Genomic DNA, 20317 nt, shown 5'->3' on the forward strand with positions numbered 1-20317 from the left:
CGTTTGTTTTGATGTTGCGGTTTTTCTTTTTGCAATTTCATTTTACAATCATAATACTCGTTTAATTTTTTGCATGTCATCAAATAAACTATCATAATCATTATAATTTACATCAAGAATTGATCCATCATTTTTCTATTGATTAATAAATATGGATCGTAACATTTGTTTCATAATATTTGCCATATTTGTTGCATATACTGCAAGAGATTTATTCTTCAAATCTTATCAGCCATCATCACAAGCGGATGCAATCGATTCTGTTAAAAAAGAAATTCCATCCATGTCATTCCGACAGCAAATGCCAACAATAAAAATTCTTTATTGTTATTCATGCGGTTACCAAAGAGCATTTGATGAATATCGTAAAATGATTATGGATCAATTTCCTGATTTAACTGTTATTGGTTCAAATTATAATCCAAGCTTTCTAAAAAGTAAACTTGCTCAGTTAATATCAATTACAAAAATGATTGTCATTGCCTTGTTGGTGGCTAATGTTAACCCTTTTGCTTATTTTGGTTTACAAACACCACAATTTTGGGAATGGATGCGTCAACATAAATTGTATGCCTGTATGATGACGTTTTTCCTTTCCAATACATTGGAAAGTCAATTAATGTCTAGCGGAGCATTTGAAATATTTTACAATGGTAAGATTTTATCATCTAATTCATCATATTGAATTCATTTTTCTTTATTTCCCAAAAAAAACACAGATGTTCCAATTTGGTCAAAATTAACAACCGGCCGTATTCCATCGGCGAATGAATTAATCGATATGATTGATAATCAACATAAATTTTTCCAAACTGAAACATTTAGTGGTGGCGGTAGTGGTGATCATTTAACATCGCATACAATAACTGGTCGTACTTTATAGATTGTATACATACGCAAACAAACAAACAACGTCCGGCCAAAACACAAAGCCGTTATGCCTGTTTGTAAATGTCTTTCCAAAATTTTCCGTTTTCATTTTTGTCCATGGAATTTATATTTAAATTTATAATTATTATAATTTTAAAAAAAAACAGCAACAAAAATTGATTTTGTTATTTGTATGTATAATCGATAATATTGTTCGCACACTCAAAATAGACTTTGTAATCTTTAATATCAAATATCATTCATTTTATCATAAACATCAGCCGGCAATTTTATTCAATGTGATTTTTATCAGTTTTTTTTAAAACAAAAATTCCATTTTCAAATTTGTTTTCTTTTTATTCAAGTTGATGATTAAGATGATGATATTATTTATAACACATAAATTTATTGTCGCATCTTTGCGTATGTGTACAAATATACACAAATACGATAGTAAAAGAGAAAATAATAGTCGTGATTAGATACAAAGTTAGTTTATGTTTATAGAATTAATGTTTTTTTTTCTACAGATTAGATTAAATCATTCTAACCAATTAAATGAATTTTAACCCTATCCAATAAATCCAAATTGTGTCAATAATTCAATGAAAATTTCTTCGATCGAATAGAATGGTATTAATCGTGTTTCAATAATTTTTTGATCAAATCGATAAAAAGGTTTTCTTGTCCATTTATATGAGACAAAGAAAATAGAAATAATCAATAATAATATCAATCGAAACTTTGTGATTAACAATTTATGTTTTAAGTCATGAATGAATGTTGAATAGATTAAAAAGAAAAACGATATGAACAATGGTTTTTCTGGAAAAATTTGCTTGTTTTTTTGCGATTCTGATTTTATCTCCACTGAACTTTGATTCATTTGCAATTGCTGTTTGTCATTTTCTAGTTGCGATTCATGATTTCCGTTCATATCGTAAATCGTCAACTGTCCACCATGTGTAGTTGTTGAACTGATTTGCGGTTCACTATAGTCACTAAAACAAGTAGAATCAAGGTCAGCGATCGGTGATCTTGGCAATTTTTGATTTTCAATATTACTAATATCACAAAGGCTTAATGTTGAATCGATTAATAAGGGACTTTTGACGATTTTTTCGCCAACCACTGTCGATATGTCATCGCCTCGAACCATACGAGAAGGCATTTCTTCGTTTTCGATATAATCAATTGATGGTAATCGTGAAACACTAAGACTGTTTTCGACGGTATTATGTTGATTTTGGTTTTTACATCCAAAATTTGCAAAAGCCATAGCAGAAAAATTGAAATGTTTAAAATTATCATCAAAAATCATATTATCACATTCATAATCTTCATCTATGCTGAATGAATTGTTAACAGGAATATTTAGCGCTTGATATGAGATGAAATTTTTGATTGGCGTAGACATTCTATAGCGATCAACAGGATCAGTACCTGTTTGAAGTAGAAATTTCGAATTAGAACCATCCGACAATTGTAAACGATAATCTTCATTATCTTTTTTAAGACGTTCAATTTCATTTTTCATTAATTCAATTTGTGATTTCAGTTCGATATTTTCATCAAAGAATTTTTTCATCGACAATAACAAACTATCCAGATCATGATCAGAAATTTTATCTTTGACATTATTGAATGATCGATTAGTTGTTGACCAAGTAAAATTTCGTTGATCATGATTGTCGATCTATATAATAATGATGATAAGATTAAGAATTTTATTTGAATTAATAATGAAAAATACCTTGAAATCGATTTCATTGGTTAAGCTAAGACTTTGTGATGATGGTGATATTTTTGAATGAATATTTTCTAGTTCATTTTCAAGCGAATCAATTGTTTGCTCATAATTTGTTAGTTTTTTCTTATATTGATTTACATTCTTTTCAGCCGCTGCCAATGATGAGCTCATACGAGAGAAATCATCTTCAAGGCTTTCAATATGTTTACGATAATAATCAATTTCATTTTCCTGACGTTTGATCACGTTTTGATATTGATTACATTGAGCCACTAAAGAATTAATTTGTTCGGAATAATAACTATGATCGACACCTTTTTCTAGATTACCCAATGAATGTTGATTATCAACAATTTCACCACCACCACCATCATCGGAAAAATTTCTATCGAAATTTAAAAATCCATCAATCGATTCACATGTTGATTGCGAATGATCAAATTGATGATCATCGATCAATGCTGCCGATGGTGTCGAACAATATGATAACATACGTTCCATAATTTCTTTGATTATTAATTATTTTTCACCCAAAACAAGAAAAACAAACCAAAAAACATAGAGAATAATGATATGAAAAAACAATAATTATAATTTTTGAATGAAAAAATAAATTTTTGAAATAAAAACGGAAAATTTTTCTTTTTTAACATGAAGAAAAATTATTCAAGTTTGAAATCCATATCAACACATCTGAGATTGTTGAAAGAGCGAAAACAGCAAAAAAAATAAGGAAAAAAAATATTCGAAAATTCGAATTTATTAAAAGATTCATAAAAGACGTGACCGGATTTGAAATTCATTCGAATCTATCCATTCGAAAACATCGAAAACAATTAATTTGACAAAATGATTTTACTTGTTTTGTTCTGCTTCAATTAATCGTTGATATATTATCTTCTTGGAATTGAAAAAAATATGCTAAAATTACCGATTTAATCATAATGATCGTTGTCGTCATCGTCATAAAATTACGATGTGACAAAAATTTTTATTTGTTTTAAAAAGAACAACAACAACAACGACGATCAATTAATTCAAACGAATGAAAGTTTTTTTCTTCTCTTTACGACAAATATTTTTATTAAATTAATTCTTGGGCTTTGGTGGACCATGGACACACACCGTCGTTGGAACTAAATTTAAAAAATTGAATAAAACAAGTTCATTATGGTTTTTCGGCTGTTTTGATTGAACAAGTAAGCAAAAAAAAAACTTTTAACTTGATTTTTGTTTTCTTCACTAATCTTATAGGCCAAATAATTTTGCTGAATTCGTATTTTTTTTATATTTTACGTTATTTAATTTTTCATGTTTGTGTGTGGGTATGTTTTTTTTAAAAAAAATAAACTTTGGACGGTAATATTCTTTATATTTGAAGATGTTGTTTTTTTTTCTCGGAACACAAAAAAAAACTTTTCACTTTAAAACCAACATCAGAATTCAATGTTTAAGCTGATTTAAGCTTTTTTTTTAGTTCTTCAGTTGATTTTATATTATTTTTTTCATGATACATTCATGTTTGACATTATCATTATCATCATCCTTTTGTTTTTTTCAGGTTAATTTTAAATAAGATTTCTTTTCTTTACTTGTAAAACAACAACAACAAAAATTATAATGTCTTTTGGAGAAAAATTCCATTAATTAATTTTTTATTTTAAATTCGTAAAAAAATAAAGAATTTCCTATTTATTCATTCATTCATTCATTCATTCATTTTAATCAAGAAAAAAAAATCCTTATACCAAAAAATAAGGATATAATACGTTAACACTTTAAGAAAAGAAAAAAAACATGAAGAGAGAGAAAGAAAAAAAATATACACAATCAAATAAAGATTTTGAAAAAAGAAAGAAAAAAAATAAAAAAAAAATAATAATAATAATAATAATAGTAATTAAAAGAAAAAAAAGAATAACAACTGAAAAAAAACACAAAAGAAAAAAAAATCACTTAAATAAAAATAAAAGATACAAAAATTTATAAAAATTTCATAATTATTTTTGAAAAAGTTGCTTAAATTGAAGTTGTTGCCAAAGTTTATAAGAATTCGAAGAAATGAAAAATTCGCTTCTCGGCCTTTTTGGCTAAGATCAAAAGTGTGAATTTCCTATTTATTTATTCAGGATAATAATATTTAATGTATGGAATTTGGATTTTTCATCAGAAAATTTCGAAAAAAGAGGAAATATTTGGAAAATTGTTGATGAAATTCATCATAATCATCAAAAGAAATGGAGAAAAAAAACAAACAAGAATCATTGGAAAATTTATGAAGAAGAAAACCTGGAACGAACAAACAAAAAAACTAAAAATCATACAAAATCAACAATGAACTAATCTTTTCTGTGTTTTCTCATCAATGTTCGACATCTACTATAATCACATCTATATTTAAGCACATTTACATTATGAAATGATGATGGGCAAAAGAAAAATTCTATGTGACGATGCTGATGTGGCGATAAAAGTTGAAGAGAATCATAAAGTTTTTTTTTAAAGAAAAATATTCTAGAATTCTTAATTAAATATTTGCTATTTAATTAATGATAATCCACCAAAGAAGAAGAAAAAAATAGATATCATCATTATGTTACTGACATAATAACTGACATTTATCCATCTCGGTATTTTTTTTTTTTTTTTGAATGATTTACTTATACAAACATGTCAGGCGCAGCTATATTCTTACTTACTGTTGCTTGGTTTGTTCATAGAATGATGATGATGATGATAAACCAGAAAAAAAATTCATACAATTTGATTGGTCAACAAAATGAAAGATGTGTGCGGAAATATTAAAAAAAAATCTTGTAACCCGAATTGATAATGCGCATCTGATGATGTTTTTTTTTCAAACATTTATAAATACTATATGTAGTTATAGAAATGGATAAGATTTTTTTTTTAAAATGATGTTGATGATGATGATAATGTGATGAAAATTTTTTTTTGAAATAATCAAGAAAAAAATTTAAAATTGATCATTCAACAAAAGTATTTCAAACCTGAAAAAATTTGATCAATTTGACATCTTGAATTTACTTTCTATCATCATCATCATCATCATCTTGTTACAGATTTGTTTATCTGTTTTTTTCAATATGCAAAATTGAAATTGAATTCTTGAAACCAAAACAAAAATTGCTTTCTTCCCGTATGTATGAAATATCTTTTTTAAAAAACCAAGCAAACTGATCCGACCCTATGGATTATCATCTGTTTTGTTTGTTTGTTTTGAATACAATGTAGATTGAACTATTCATTGATCGTTAATAATTGAATTATATTTGATGCTGTTGTTTATTATTTTTTCTATAGAAGAAGAAAAAAAGGTAAATGAATATATTTTTTTTGCTAAAACATTAGCGTTATACATTATTTTTTTTTTTTAATCGGAAGCATTATCGAAACTATTTAGTTTGATACATTTGTTTCACATTTTTTTTTATATTCTTTCGGGCTAAATTTTCCCCTTTCATTCAATATTGTTTCATCGGTATTGATCGATGAAAAAAGCTCTGCACTTTTGATTTTTTTTTTTTTTGAATGTTTATTTAACAAAGATGAAAACCAGAATAAAAATAAACGAAAGAAAAAAATTGATTCTATATAAATAAATCTTATTAGAAATTAATTATTTATTACATTACATTTCGTAAGGGAAGAACTGATCATCATCATCTTGTTCATATAAAATGCAGTGATGATATTCAAAAAACAAAATTTTTCATTATTTTAAAACTTTTTTCTTTTGATGTTTCTCTTTTATTTTTCAAGAAAGAAAATAGATTTTTTATTCAGTATTTGCACTTGGTTCTATCAATTTTTCTTCTTCATAAATCATCGTGTGTTTGGTTAAACGAAAACATTGTTTGAAGTTACAAAAAAAATACATCGAATAACCGGATTTGACAGGAAATTATTATTTAGAAAATAATAATAATAATAATAATAATGAATTCGATACGATACAAATATCCGTTATTTACCGTTGAACAACATCATCAACGTAAACAACAAAATAGGAATCATCATTTCATATTGATACTAACAACAATTTGTTTCTTATGTCAATATCATTTCAATAATGTTATTGTTGAATGTTTACCATCATCATCAACAACAACAAAAATAATAACATCATTGCCTGATCGACAACAACCGCAACAATCATCATCAACATCATCATTGGCAAACGGAATTAAATCGGAATCGATTAGAATGAATCAACAACAACGTTCAAAAAATTTACCATCATCGATTTTTGAAATTCCATATTTTTCCAATGGTAATATCAATGATATTATAACCGATTATCAAAATGATAATGATATTACTAATAATAATAATAACCGACTAGATGAATCAAAAGTACTTGTTGTTTCAAATGGTTTCGATGATGATGATGATGATGATGAAAATAATAATAATAATAATAATAATAATGTCAACAATATTAATCATAATTTTTCAACAAATTCATTATTAATGAAACATAATGCAGATATAAATGATAGAAAAAATTTGATTGCAATGATGATGATGAATAATAATAATAATAATAATAATCATCATAATAAAAATAGCAATCTTTATATTGAAGATCAACGTATTCAACCATTCAATTTTATCGATTATATTACGAAATCAAATATGTTTCGAATACCAATGAAATCACCACAAAAATCATCAAAATTATTATATGAACAACCAATACAATCATCATCATCATCATCATCATCATCAGATCAACATTTGCCATTAATTATTTCGGATGATATAGCCAACAGGGAATTCCGCCAACATCAAAAACCATTGAATTATCCAATTATTACATCGAATGCCATTCATCATCATAATCATCATCAACAGCAACAAAATCCATTATTATCATCAGGTAGTCAATAAATTTTCTTCATTTTTTTTTCTTTAATCAATTTTTTATTACTTTTATGTTTGAAATGAATATTTTATTTAATGATCAATCATTTTTTTTCCTGTTTAAACAAGCAGTTAATGTGAATGGAATACTTGATTCGGGAATAGATCAAATACGGAATATAATACCAATACGTTCGATACAAAATAAGCGGCGAACTTCTTCACAAGGATTTTTACGATTTGGTCGTCTTAGTTGGCCATTGAAAATGAATCCTTCAACAAGATTCAATAATCTTTTTAATAACATTAATGGTGGTGGTGGTAGTAAACGTGGTGAAGAAACAACATTCTTACGATTTGGTCGTACACCGGAATCTATGCTGACGTCTTTTGGATCGCAGTAATTTTTTTCTCCTCACTCTCACGCACAATTCGTTGGTTTATAATTTTGTTTTGTTTTGTTTTTTTTGACGGAGAAAAAAAATTTTAAAATTTTAAAACACCCCTTTCAAAGTATACTGAAAAATTAATAATATTCACATGTCGGTAGCATCTAATAATAATTATATTTAAAATTTTTTCTTGAACAAAAAAAAAATATTTCTCCCTAATTCAGTTATCATCAAATAACGTCGTTCGTTCATTCATTCATTGATTTGAAATAAAAACTGTGGTATATGATTATTACACCCAAAACCAAACCAAAATCAATAAATTTAAATAAAAAAAAATTTGTTTCACAAATTATAATTTTACAAAATGTTTTTTTTTATAAAAAATCTCATCATAATATCGTTCAATATCGAACAAGAAATAATTGTTTTTTTTTTGATTAAAAAAATGAAAAATGTTTCAATGAAATTTGTTTTTTACATATTTTTTGATTTTTTATGCATCTGTCGTGATCGATAAATATCAAATTGTGGTGGCATTAAATTCGATCCTTCACCATCACCATCATCATCTTCATCCATTAACATTGCTTGACCAGCTGAACGTTTTGTACCAGATGAACCAGTATTATTTACGATACCGTTACCAAAATTAAATGAATCAGTAGCTTCAAGTGCTAATGCAAAATAGGCTTTAGCTTCGGTAGGCATCAGACAATTTGTTTTACTTGGATCGGTTAAAAATGAAATGGCAGGTGATGTTTTAAACAATGACATCAATTCATCAATATTAACGAATGGACCACGAAAACTCAATGGAGGTGGTAATTGTGATAATAATGATGTAACCGATGGTGGATAAGGAAAAATACCTCCCGGCATTAAATTATTGACTGGATTTTGTACAGGTTTAAATGGTACCATTTGTGTTAGATTCGGTACAGGAATCGATGATTGTTTCGAATGTTGTGAATTATGGCGTTGATTTATAGATGTACGATCATTAGACATTGACATTTTCGATTGATGGCCATTGACCATCGATTCTTTAATTGTCGATGATGATGACGATAATGATGATGAAGATAATGATGCAGCTGATGGATTTATATTAAAATATCCAATCGATTTTAATTCTTCTTGCGAACATGGCATTAGATGAAGAAATTTATAACGATCAACAAGCCATGCTGTTTCAGAATGATTTCGTTGCTGTTGTTGTTGAAGTTTTTCAATCACATTAGATCGTCTTTTTTCTACATTAATAACACTGGCTAAATCACCTATTTGTGATTCAAATTCTAGAAAACGATTCCATATTTCTCTTCATTACAAACATTATAATTATCAATATTTAAAAAAAACAACAAACAAATATTTGAAATCAATAATCAGATTTTTATTACCATCATTATTTTTATACTTACAAAGATTTCGATATTGGAAATGTATCCGATGATAGTACACGTTCGAATAATACACGTATATTATTCTCTTCATTTAGATGGCCTAAAAAATCAATATATGCTAATATGAATGGCGCCTCATGTGGAAATCGTTTCAATCCCAATTCAAATATTTTACAGGAAATGTTTATATTCTGTATGTGTGTGTTTTGTTGTTGTTGTAGTAGATGATTAATAATAAATTTGAAAAATTATGCAATCATTTCATTTATGTTTACGAAATAACGACTTACCTTACTACAATAATATTCAGTCATGGCAGCGGCTATATACACTTCATAACTTGAACGAGAATCGGAACGGGCCCGTTTAAATATTGCCCTTGCCGATGACATACTTTCGGTACGACGGGTAAATTTCATATATTGTATATAAGTTAAAGTTGGATTGAAACTAGCCGTTTTGATTCGAAGTAATTTTTCATAAATTTTAATAGATTCATCTTTTCGATTGCGAGACTGAAACCAAAAAAAAAAACAAAATAATTTTGTTGACCATATATAAATAATGAAAATCATAAAAAAAATCAACACCAAAATCGATATGATTATAAAAAATTTAAGAGAAAAAGTAATTCGATTTTTTTTTGAAAAAAAAATCCTTTTTCTAAATATAGTCAAATCATATATATTTATGATATGATTTCCTACCTCTTCGAAATCAGCGTAAGAAAAATGTAAAAGAATATTCTCTTTTAACAATGTGGATGTTGCACGTTCATAAACGGATGCCACATCTTCTTGTAGAGCTTTATGATGGTTCATATCACCTTTTTCGGCCATTATTTTACTATTTTCATCTAAATATGACGCATATTCATACCAAATATCCGGATGATGTCCTAAACATAATAAACATTGTTCATATGCAAATACAACTCGTTTGATGACTAATGTAACATCTTCGGTTTTTAATGGATTCTGTTTTTCCCATTGAATATATTTTTTCCATAATTCTACCTGACGATTTTCTTCTGGTGTTGATTGTGGCGGTACAGCCGGTGCATTCCGATTTAGACCACGAGTAATTGCTTCGAATTCTTTCGCTACACGTCTAGCATTCATATAATCTTTGGAACGATCGGCAATGGCTTTGTCGACAAACATTGAATTAATACTTTGTTCATATGCTAGATATTCTTTCCAAAATGTTTCAATATTTAACATTGGTATGACTATACCACGTTGATATACACGACGAACGGCCGATATTTTTTGATTTTCTGCATAGCTACCTTGTGCATCAACACCTTTAAGAAATTGAACATAATCATTATAGATTGAATATGAATTGATATCGATGCCCATTTTTTCCAATGCAAAATCGAATGCTTGACCCATTTTTTCTCTGAAAGACGGTAGATGATATTTAGCTTCTTTTATGTAATTAAGATAACATTTCCAAAGGTCAATGTTAAGAACTTTGACCAGACAACGTTGAAAAAGCTACAATTTTTATCCAATCAAATCATTTGAAAATTAAATGATGAATAATATTTAGAAAAACACAAACACACCTTTTCAACACGTTCATAATTTTTAGATTTGATCTCATGTTCAATACTTAAACGCCAGAATCGTCCTGATGTTGGAAATTGACTGACCAATTGTTCATAAAGTTCACGAGCAATTTCTGGATTTTTATTCTAAAATTTTTATGGATTTAGAATTTTTCATTTTGACATTTCGAATTCGAATTACCTGAACATCTTTGATAAGAATATTCCATGCATCCAAATCGTATGGTGATTCGACCAGTTTTGCTTTAGCAATCAATACACGATCACTAACATTTTTTAGGCTACCAGGTGTAGGTTGTAGATTATTTTGCGAATCATTATTATTTGTTGTTGTTGAATTTTTATCACTTGATACAGTCACTGCTGTTGAATTATTATTATTATCTTGATTCGATGATGATGATATCGATGGTGTTGTTGTTGATGATGATTGCTCAGTTTTAACATTGGTCATCATTTATAATTTAATAATTTTCAACCAAAATAAATGGTCAATTTAGAAAAAAGAAAATAAAACAAAACCCGAATTACCGAAAACCAAAAATAATAATAATAAAAACTCATACATGTGTAAAAAGTGGAAAAAATATGCGCGCGCTCTATTATTATTGTCATGATAATTACTTTCATTGTATAAACTTGTTTTTGAAGAAAATATTTCAAAAAAAAAAAATTTTCAATGAAATTTCATGCCACTACTTGTTGCATACACACCTGGATTCTAAACATCATCATCATCATCATCACAATAACAATGGTAAAATGTCCAATATTCCATTGTCCAAAAAAAAAAAAAAAATCTGTGTTTGGTTTCGAGTGTGGTGTGTGTGTGAGTCATTTACCGAATGGCAGCTCTTTGATTACCACCAATGTCAAATTTAATTTTTTAAAAGTAAAAAAAAATGATTTTATAATTTTGAAAATTGTTTCACTTGATTTGATTTTTGTTTAAAAATCACCAATTTTTTTTGTGATGTAACCCTACTTTGATTTTCCGAACGGAACAAAAACCAACAATCCGACAATCACTACAAACAATAATGAAATAAGAATTTTTTTTTTTGAAAAGAAAAAAAAAATTCATTAATCTTTTACCGGGCTATCTATTCAAAATTAGTTTCCAATTATCATCATATGTAAAGAAAGGTAAGTTATGTCAAATGAAATAATAATTTATGATTAAGGAAGAATGAATCTTCATTCATTAATGATAATCAATTTTCTTAAATGTTCAAGAGAGGCAGACATTTTTTTTTGTTGTTGTTGGTTTTTGTTTTAAAAAGATAAAACAAACCTATGACAAAAAGTGATTAATCAAATTAATTTGAAATGAATTGCATCATCATTTATACAATGCTTTGTAATTTGTTTATCACGATAATAACCCGAATTTTTCTTTCGAATATTACCCCCATGTTTGTAATAACACTATGGGTATATCCCGAATCGTTCGATTTTTCCCCTCTCTCTCACACACACACTACCCATTACTACATTTTTTTTACATTAAATATCAAGATAATCATTGATTCGAATCGTAACGATCCATTGTCTGATTATCTATCTTTGGTTTGAAATGAAATGAAATAAAGAAACAACAACAAAAAAAACAGGTTTCGGGTATTCATTTCATCATCATCATCATTTTTTCTATCTTCTTTTTTAAACTCTATCCGGGTGTGTTATACAATGATGATGATCTCATCATCTCGGGTAATATTATACAATAAATTTTTTTTTGTTCGTTGTTGTCGAAAATTCTCTATACACATCTCTCGTTTTTTTCACAAAAAAAAATCATTTTAAAATTGTCTTTTATGTGGTTGTGTTGTACTTTGCAATGTTTCAATGAATCTTATATGAACCAGGTATTTTTTTCATTTGTTGGGTGTTTTATTTTTCTCGGTTGACCGGTTATTATCATCATCATCATTGTCATTCAAAAAACAACGGACAACAACGAAAATTATCCGTCCCATAATTAGTGTATTCTATTTTTTTCTTGTTTGTCTGCAAAAAAATTTCATTCGATTGATAATACACACTATATTCACCTACATATATCACATTTGGTTATTTTGGTGTTTCTTTTTTGTTCTTTTTCAAATGGTTGGCGCGCAATTTTTGATTTCATTCGAATTTTTTTTTCAATCATTAAAATTTTGACTATTGGTGGTATATTCGTTTGGTTTGTTTGTCTAACCGAATCATTGATCAATTTGATCTTGTTTTTTTTATATTTATTTTACCTGCCATTACCGAAATATTTCCGTAATTGTAATATTTCATGCACAACATTGAGATGCTTGAATGATTTTTCACTTGTTTTTTTTTTTGTTCTTGATGTTATGCAACAACAACCACAACAACAATGATGATGATGATTACCCAAAGAATCCTGATTCAAATTCCAAATTTAAATAAATTTTTTTTCTGTGTGTATGTGAAAAAAGGATGGATGAAGAGAGAGAGAGAGAAAAAAATTCCCATTTCTCAATTTTCCCAAAAATTTTTTTTTGTTTCGTTTCAAATTTCAATTGTAACCATCATCATCATCATTGTGATTGTGATTTTCGGTCGGTCAATGGCTTGAATGATTCATTTCATTTTATTCATTTGCACTAACGGTTTATTACTTTTACGAAAAGAAATTCATTGTGTGTATTTCTCATCATCATCATCATCTCATGATAATATCATCATTATGATCATCTTTTTTTATCCTCATCATCATCATTATCTCACCAACAATATAACCAATGGTCATATATATCCATCAATTGATATTTATCTATCTAGTTTAAAGAAAATTTATGTTTGTTTGTTTTTTCATTTTAAGAAATTTCAACAACAAAAAACATATCCATTGTCAAACCTACACACGCGTAAAAATTTAGTCAAAAATAAATATATCCCATTGTAATATTTGTTTTTTCTTCTTGTTTCATTTGTTTTTTCTTTGTCGTTTGAACAATTTTTCCAAAAAATTATTTTAAACATAGAAAATTGTAATCATAATCATCGAGATGATATATATTTTTTTCCATTTGACATAGAAATTTTAATAATGAATGAATAAACGGAAATTTGAAATTATTTGATATATCAGGAATGGATCAATCTATATATTAGAAATAAAAATGTATTCTTTAACAAAAAAAAATTTTATCGATCAATTTTAATTTGTTGCTTTGGTTGTTGTCTATATAAGATATGATTACTAATTTATCATCATCATCATTGATTATCACTTCAGGAGAAAAAAAAAGTAAATTAATAAATTTTTCAATGATTTTTTGTTTTCTTCTTCTTTACTTTTGTTTGGTGCCAATCATTTTTTTTCCAATTTATAAATCCTCTTGTATAGGATTGGATTTTATTTTGTTTGTTTGTTTGTTTGTCATTTCTTATCATTTCGTTGTTGATTTTTGGTTGTTGTTGTTTTAGTTTTTTTTTTTGGTGACACGCAAGTCATAGATTTTCTACATTCCTAATGACGATAATAATTATATGTATCAAAACGGTTCACCATTTACCTCGATGTTAGTCTATGTGTTTGTGTTTGATTGATATTTTGCCTGGTTGGTTGATTATTTCATTTTCTTTCTTTGATTTTTTATTTCATGTTTTCTCTCTCTCCTACACTCACTCCAGGTAAATGCGACAAAGTGTTTGTCATGTGTTGATTTTATTTGCTGTCGAAAAGTCATGTTAATTTCCCTTTTTGTTTGTCTATTTGTTACTAATTGGTTTTTGTTTCTGGATCAAAATCTATTGTTTTATTTTACCTGGTTGATGACGTTGTTGTAATTGTTTTGTTTCACAATCCTGTCTAACATTCACATAAATCTAATTATTAATTTTACATTATTTAAGAGAAAAATCCATTGAAATTTGTCAACAAACATCTTATCGATAGAATGGGTAAATTTTTTTTTCACCGAAATGAAAATTTTTCTCTCTTTTTTGAATTTTTTTTTTAAGATATATCTTTCTTATATAATTAGGATTAAATCCTTCTCTCAAACTTTATATATTTGTCTCTGCATCATAATTTTATTCAATTTGATTTGATTTGATTGGTGTTTTTTTCCTTTTGCGTAGGAGATCAATGTTTTTTTTCCAAAATTCAATTCGAATAAATATAGTCACAATAAATGTTTTGATTGTCGTTTGAGAAAAAAAATATTATCATCAATATTGATGTATTGAATAACGATGTGAATGGCATTTTATTTGTTATCCATATGTGTCTGTAAATATGGTTGATGTGTGGTTGTTTTTTTTCTCCCCAATATTGTGAATATCGATTAACATTGAAAAAAAAGGAAATTCAATTTTTACACATCTGTTATTGTTAATGTTCTTTCTCTTTCAGTGTGTTCTATAGAAAATGAACGTCGAATCAATTTTTTTTTTTGAATTATGATAATAATTTTGAATGTTTTTTCTTTCTTTTTTTCGAAAAAAAATTCACAGATTCTCATTCCAATTAACATGTAATGTAATGATCATCAAATCAAATAAATTGAAATAGTTTTTCTCACTAATCGACAAATCAACAAATTTTTTCATCGAATTTTTCATCATCATCATCATCTTCGTCTTTGTTTTCTTCAAATCTTTGATATAATAATATGATAATGGATAAATCAAATGAATACAATAATATTTTTGATAATGAAAATAATTGTGATAATAATAAACATTTAAATTATCCATGTAAATGTTGTCCATATGGTTTTCATATTGATACCGATTTTGTTCGTTATTGTGATGCATTATTATCGGCTTTATATGGACAAAATTCTAATCAAAATTATCAACATTTAAATAATAATAATAATAATAATGATAATCGATCAGCATCAACAAGAACAACAACTCCATCACCGTCTTTAATAAATTATCAACAACCAAATGATGAATATCTCATTGATAATAATCATAATAATAATGATCAACAACAGATTAATCATCAGAATGATATACTTGATTTGGATGAAATGGAACAAGATTTTCAACAATCGAATCAAATTTCTAACGAATCATTACATTCTAAATCGACAAACTTTTCTTCATCTATTGATAATGAAGATAAAATATCTGTTAGTATTGCTATTGCTACAATCGATACAGCAATCGAACATTATCAACAAGAACAGGAAGAAGAATTAAATAATCATCATCAAATAATACCTCAATTGTTATCAGAATCATCATGTTCATCATTGATAACAACAACAACAACATTATCTAAATCTGTATTAACACAGATACGTAATGATTTAGCACAAAGTTTATTACGAGTTAAAGAGCTTGAAAATCAAGTTGAACAAATACCAATATTGAAAAAACGATTGGCCGAATTAGAATCTGAACGATTGATTTTGATGGAAAAATTAACAACCAAACAAAATGAAAAAGAAATGGTCGACAATTCCAATGTTGATTCGGCAAAATTACCCGAGGCGGAAACAATCGATCAAACAAAGATAAATGGCAATAATGATTATGATGATGATGGTAAGACATTATTTTTAATGCTTGGTTATTATTTATAAATAAATACATTTTTTTTTGTTTGTTTGTTGTTTTGATCTGTCATAAATGGGTTAATCTTTATTGATTTATGATGATTCTTTTTTTTCTTTTCTATATAGTTGCGAAAGAAATGGAAAAAATTATCATTGATTAAATTCGAAACATTCAATGTTGAACCATCAAAACGTTGTCATATCGGAACATTAACCAATTTTGCTCCTTGTGTTCTATATCGTAATGCATTTGTACAGACTGATCTCAAATGTAAAGATATTCGACCGATTGTTGAAACAATGGAATCATCGACCATAACTGATATTAATCTGATTATTACTGATCAATGTGACGGCATCACTAGAGAAAAAATTTATGATCATAGTAATATGGCCAGCAATATCGATTCGACTGTTGATGTTCAACATGATAAAATTTCTAGATCAAGTGATAATGATAATGATACGTCATCTGCTGATGATGAATCTTCATCAATCGAAGTACTTCGTCATTGCCATAACCCAAGACCATCAAGCCCATTACAACTTTTTACAAGCCTTGATGATGGTAATGATTTTCATCCACATTCAAATATAACAAATTCTAATGATATTGCTAAAGATATACTCGGTTGTTTACCCAGCCAATTTGTTGTTCGAAGACGCCGTCGTTTATGTAATAAATGTGGCACAAATGAAACCAACAATGGTGGTGGTAATGTTGATTATAATAATCTAGTCGGTTCAATTTCATCATCATCATCATCTTCATCATCACCACCATTATCATCGCCAACATCTGTGACTTCAGTTTCAACAACCACAACTACTTCAACAATTTCATCTGCGATTGGCAGTACAAATCGAATGCTAAAGTCAGATTCAGGAATATCGGTCGATCCAAAAATGACCGGAAGATCAAATGTTATTCCATTGTTATCCCCATCATCAAATATTGAGGATCATATGATGAATGAAAACGATAAAACTAATAATGATAATATGATTTTGCGAATGATCTCATCATCTACTGAATTCGAAAGCATACCATTATCTGATGAAAGTGAGTCAGCCTTTTCAACACTATCGAATACAACGAACAAAGATTATAAAAATCAACAACAACAACCATTATCATCAAATAAGAAATTGTTTGTCGCTACCGGTGAATTAAAAGCGGCGTTAAAAATAATGAATGAAAATCTATTTTCGCCACCCAAATGTCCGCTTCTTTTTGTAAGTTTGTAATTAATTTTATAATCAATTTACACACAGAAAAATGAAACGTAAAATAGTTCGATTTTTGCCAAAAAACCATAACATTTTTGGGTTTTAACGTCATCCACAAAATGTTATGGTTTTTTTCCTCAATATTTTATGGAAAACTGAAATCGTGAAATATTAGGATTTTTTTCCAGAATATTTCATGATTTTTGGCCAATCTTATACTCAGCCCAAACATTTCATGGATTTTTTGTTTTGCCCAAACATTTCATGGATTTTTTGTTTTGTCCCAATATTTCATGGATTTTTTGTTTTGCCTCAATATTTCATGAAAAATTTCTGGACTTAGAAAATTTTTTCATTTTTGGATTAATCAAAATTTCATAATAAAATATGTACAATTTGACACTCGGCCAAACATATCGCGTTTGCAATGAATTTGCGAAGTTGGATCTACAAAAAATGATTGATTTGAAACCACGTTTCAATGAGAATGGAATTCTATCCTATCCTATCTTCCGGTCAGAATAATCATACAGACAAAATGGATGTTTCCTAAGCAAATTTTTTCAATAGGGCTAAAGAAGAAGGTATTGGATTGGATCTTCCTCCATTTGTCTACGATGAGTTCCAATCGAATTGACTAATATCTAATCTGGTTAAAAAATGTGAAGGGGTCAAATGCTGCAATTTGATCATGAAGCCAAAACTAGTGGCTGTTGTTAACTGGCTTTGTAAACAACTGTTAACCTAAAATTGCTTTTGAATATCTGATTGGATTCATGATCGATTCATGAAAAGATTTGGTAAATCGATGTTTGTTCGATTGAGCCATAACAATTGAACTTGAAATTTGAAACAATTCGCTAACATTCGAAACATTGTTAATAATTCAATTTAACAAATGAAATAATTCGAATCCAGCATTTTTGTTTTTAAACGAAGTTTTTGTTTTTCGTTTGCCATTTGACTATTTTTCGAATCAGAAAATATTATTTTGTGTAACGGCTCAAAGCATGGAAAAAACAATAGAAAGCGTTGTGGCTGGATAAGGAAATCTCCAACGGTCGAACGAGAAATCGGAAGCGATATGGAACTCAAGCAAGCATCAGTGGTGAACTGAGGGCAACCAAGGAAGATTCATCCATTCATGATAAATTATTAGAAATCACATAGCCATGATTTGAGCGATAATCTGGAAAATAAAGCAAACAAATCGGAGAATTTCAATCTATCCTTGGCCAATAATCTTAATTTTTTATAATTTTATTCACTGATTAACTTGTTTACTTTTTGTTTATGAATTTAAAAATGATCTTTATGCCACCTTAGTCGGCTAAATTTATCTTTCTTTTCTCTTTTATTTCGCATTTTTTGTAAATAAAAATATTTTTAACCAGAATATTTCATGATTTTTTGCCCAAAAATATTCAGTCTTTTCCAGAATATTTCATGGATTTTTCCAAGAAATATTAGGTCTTTTCCAGAATATTTCATGATTTTTTGGCCACAAATATTTGAGTTTTTTGCCTCAATATTTCATGGATTTTGCCCAGAAATACAAAAAGAAAAAAACCATAACATTTTGTGGATGACGTTAAAACCCAAAAATGTTATGAATTTTGCCGTATATTTTACGACTTTATTTTTCTGTGTGTATAATTCATTTAATCCATTTTTGAAATAAAATAACAGTCGAAAAGTATGGCTGTCGTTGGAAAAAATTGGTTTCGAACATCATCATCGGTGGATTCGGATTTTCATGCAGTTGAATCATATCTTGATTTTGTTGAAAAATTTTATACAACCAAATTACTGGAATGGTTAGTTAATCTAGCTGATCCAAATGGCAACACCGCTTTACATTATGCTATCTCATACAATAACTTTGATATTGTTTCAATTCTTTTGGATTCCAAAGTCTGTGATGTTAATAAATTTAATAAGGTATGCTATCAATGAATCTTATTAGAATTATTTTTATAAATAATTCAATGTATTTATTAGAATGGATATACGGCAACAATGCTTGTTTCATTGGCTAAAATAGAAAATGAATTGCATAGAGATATTGTCGAACGTTTATTCACAATGGCCGATATCAATCTTAAAGCAAAACAAAATGGTCAAACAGCATTGATGTTGGCTGCTAGTCATGGACGTATTGAAATCACCAAAATTCTACTTGAATGTGGTGCTGAAGTAAATCTACAGGACAATGATGGTTCGACGGCATTGATGTGTGCTGCTGAACATGGTCATACTGAAGTCATTTCATTATTATTATCACATTCTGATTGCGATCCATTAATTGAAGATAATGAAGGCTCGACTGCGTTGAAAATTGCTTTGATCAATGGCCATAATGATATTGGCGTTCTGTTATATGCAGTGTCCGGTCCACATTATAAACGTAACGGTTCATTTAACTATCATAATTCCTCATCGATTAGTCATCGTTTAGTCTCTTCACCAAGCTCATCATCATCGAGTTCAAATTATCCATATCAACAACAATCATTGTTTAAAAATTGAATTTTTATTTCCATTTTATCAAATCAGAAACTTGTTACCTAATATAAAACAAAATATTTTTTTAAATATTTATTTTTAATTTTGTATTAAATTTTATAATTAAAATTGAATCGCAAAAAATTTGTTTTTTTTTAAAT

General features: G+C 27.7%; 5 protein-coding genes across 11 annotated transcripts; 3 read left to right on the top strand and 2 right to left on the bottom strand.

Annotated features, from left to right (window-relative positions):
- The first annotated feature begins 1 nt into the window (after position 1).
- On the top strand, positions 2-1147 carry SelT (selenoprotein T). The gene is made up of 2 exons (XM_027348482.2): positions 2-653; positions 720-1147. Exons 1-2 carry the CDS (start codon positions 152-154, stop codon positions 881-883), a joined length of 666 nt encoding a protein of 221 aa, XP_027204283.1. The 5' UTR covers positions 2-151; the 3' UTR covers positions 884-1147.
- Positions 1148-1260: 113 nt separating this feature from the next.
- LOC113797931 (uncharacterized) lies at positions 1261-3270 on the bottom strand. The gene is made up of 2 exons (XM_027348402.2): positions 2624-3270; positions 1261-2566 (listed from the first exon to the last, which is right to left on the bottom strand). Exons 1-2 carry the CDS (start codon positions 3119-3121, stop codon positions 1442-1444), a joined length of 1623 nt encoding a protein of 540 aa, XP_027204203.2. The 5' UTR covers positions 3122-3270; the 3' UTR covers positions 1261-1441.
- A 228-nt stretch (positions 3271-3498) lies between these two features.
- LOC113798010 (uncharacterized) lies at positions 3499-8059 on the top strand. 6 transcript variants are annotated; one of them, XM_027348485.2, is made up of 5 exons: positions 5502-5780; positions 5876-5958; positions 6404-6914; positions 6987-7523; positions 7637-8059. In XM_027348485.2, exons 3-5 carry the CDS (start codon positions 6581-6583, stop codon positions 7909-7911), a joined length of 1146 nt encoding a protein of 381 aa, XP_027204286.2. In that variant the 5' UTR covers positions 5502-5780; positions 5876-5958; positions 6404-6580; the 3' UTR covers positions 7912-8059. The 6 variants fall into 6 exon arrangements, with proteins under 6 accessions (XP_075681278.1, XP_027204286.2, XP_075681275.1 ...); XM_075825160.1 differs by having other exon boundaries at positions 6404-7523; XM_075825161.1 differs by having other exon boundaries at positions 6408-7523.
- A 179-nt stretch (positions 8060-8238) lies between these two features.
- su(f) (cleavage stimulation factor subunit su(f)) lies at positions 8239-11466 on the bottom strand. Its single transcript, XM_027348289.2, has 6 exons — positions 11066-11466; positions 10882-11010; positions 10016-10810; positions 9599-9823; positions 9327-9499; positions 8239-9223 (listed from the first exon to the last, which is right to left on the bottom strand). Exons 1-6 carry the CDS (start codon positions 11339-11341, stop codon positions 8377-8379), a joined length of 2445 nt encoding a protein of 814 aa, XP_027204090.2. The 5' UTR covers positions 11342-11466; the 3' UTR covers positions 8239-8376.
- Positions 11467-16234: 4768 nt separating this feature from the next.
- Positions 16235-20246, top strand: Kank (KN motif and ankyrin repeat domain-containing protein 2 kank). Of its 2 annotated transcripts, XM_075825158.1 has the most exons (5): positions 16235-16410; positions 16548-16989; positions 17044-17657; positions 19341-19592; positions 19653-20246. In XM_075825158.1, exons 1-5 carry the CDS (start codon positions 16384-16386, stop codon positions 20178-20180), a joined length of 1863 nt encoding a protein of 620 aa, XP_075681273.1. In that variant the 5' UTR covers positions 16235-16383; the 3' UTR covers positions 20181-20246. The 2 variants fall into 2 exon arrangements, with proteins under 2 accessions (XP_075681273.1, XP_027204144.2); XM_027348343.2 differs by having other exon boundaries at positions 16548-17657; positions 19653-20245.
- Positions 20247-20317: the final 71 nt, after the last annotated feature.

This window comes from Dermatophagoides pteronyssinus, unplaced genomic scaffold (assembly GCF_027571235.1).
Source record: "Dermatophagoides pteronyssinus isolate colony J.1.1.1.1 unplaced genomic scaffold, Derpt_VIB-CSIC_2022.12 sq0003, whole genome shotgun sequence".
Lineage (NCBI taxonomy): Eukaryota > Metazoa > Arthropoda > Arachnida > Sarcoptiformes > Pyroglyphidae > Dermatophagoides > Dermatophagoides pteronyssinus.

Coding starts and splice junctions, on each gene's coding strand:
- SelT (XM_027348482.2), top strand. CDS start 152: ATGGATCGTAACATTTGTTTCATAATATTTGCCATATTTGTTGCATAT. Junction 654..719: donor ATTTGAAATATTTTACAATG/GTAAGATTTTAT, acceptor AAAAAAACACAG/ATGTTCCAATTTGGTCAAAA.
- LOC113797931 (XM_027348402.2), bottom strand. CDS start 3,121: ATGGAACGTATGTTATCATATTGTTCGACACCATCGGCAGCATTGATC. Junction 2,567..2,623: donor CCAATGAAATCGATTTCAAG/GTATTTTTCATT, acceptor ATTATTATATAG/ATCGACAATCATGATCAACG.
- LOC113798010 (XM_075825163.1), top strand. CDS start 6,581: ATGAATTCGATACGATACAAATATCCGTTATTTACCGTTGAACAACAT. Junction 7,524..7,636: donor AAATCCATTATTATCATCAG/GTAGTCAATAAA, acceptor TGTTTAAACAAG/CAGTTAATGTGAATGGAATA.
- Kank (XM_027348343.2), top strand. CDS start 16,384: ATGGCAATAATGATTATGATGATGATG. Junction 17,658..19,340: donor CCAAATGTCCGCTTCTTTTT/GTAAGTTTGTAA, acceptor ATAAAATAACAG/TCGAAAAGTATGGCTGTCGT. Junction 19,593..19,652: donor ATGTTAATAAATTTAATAAG/GTATGCTATCAA, acceptor TGTATTTATTAG/AATGGATATACGGCAACAAT.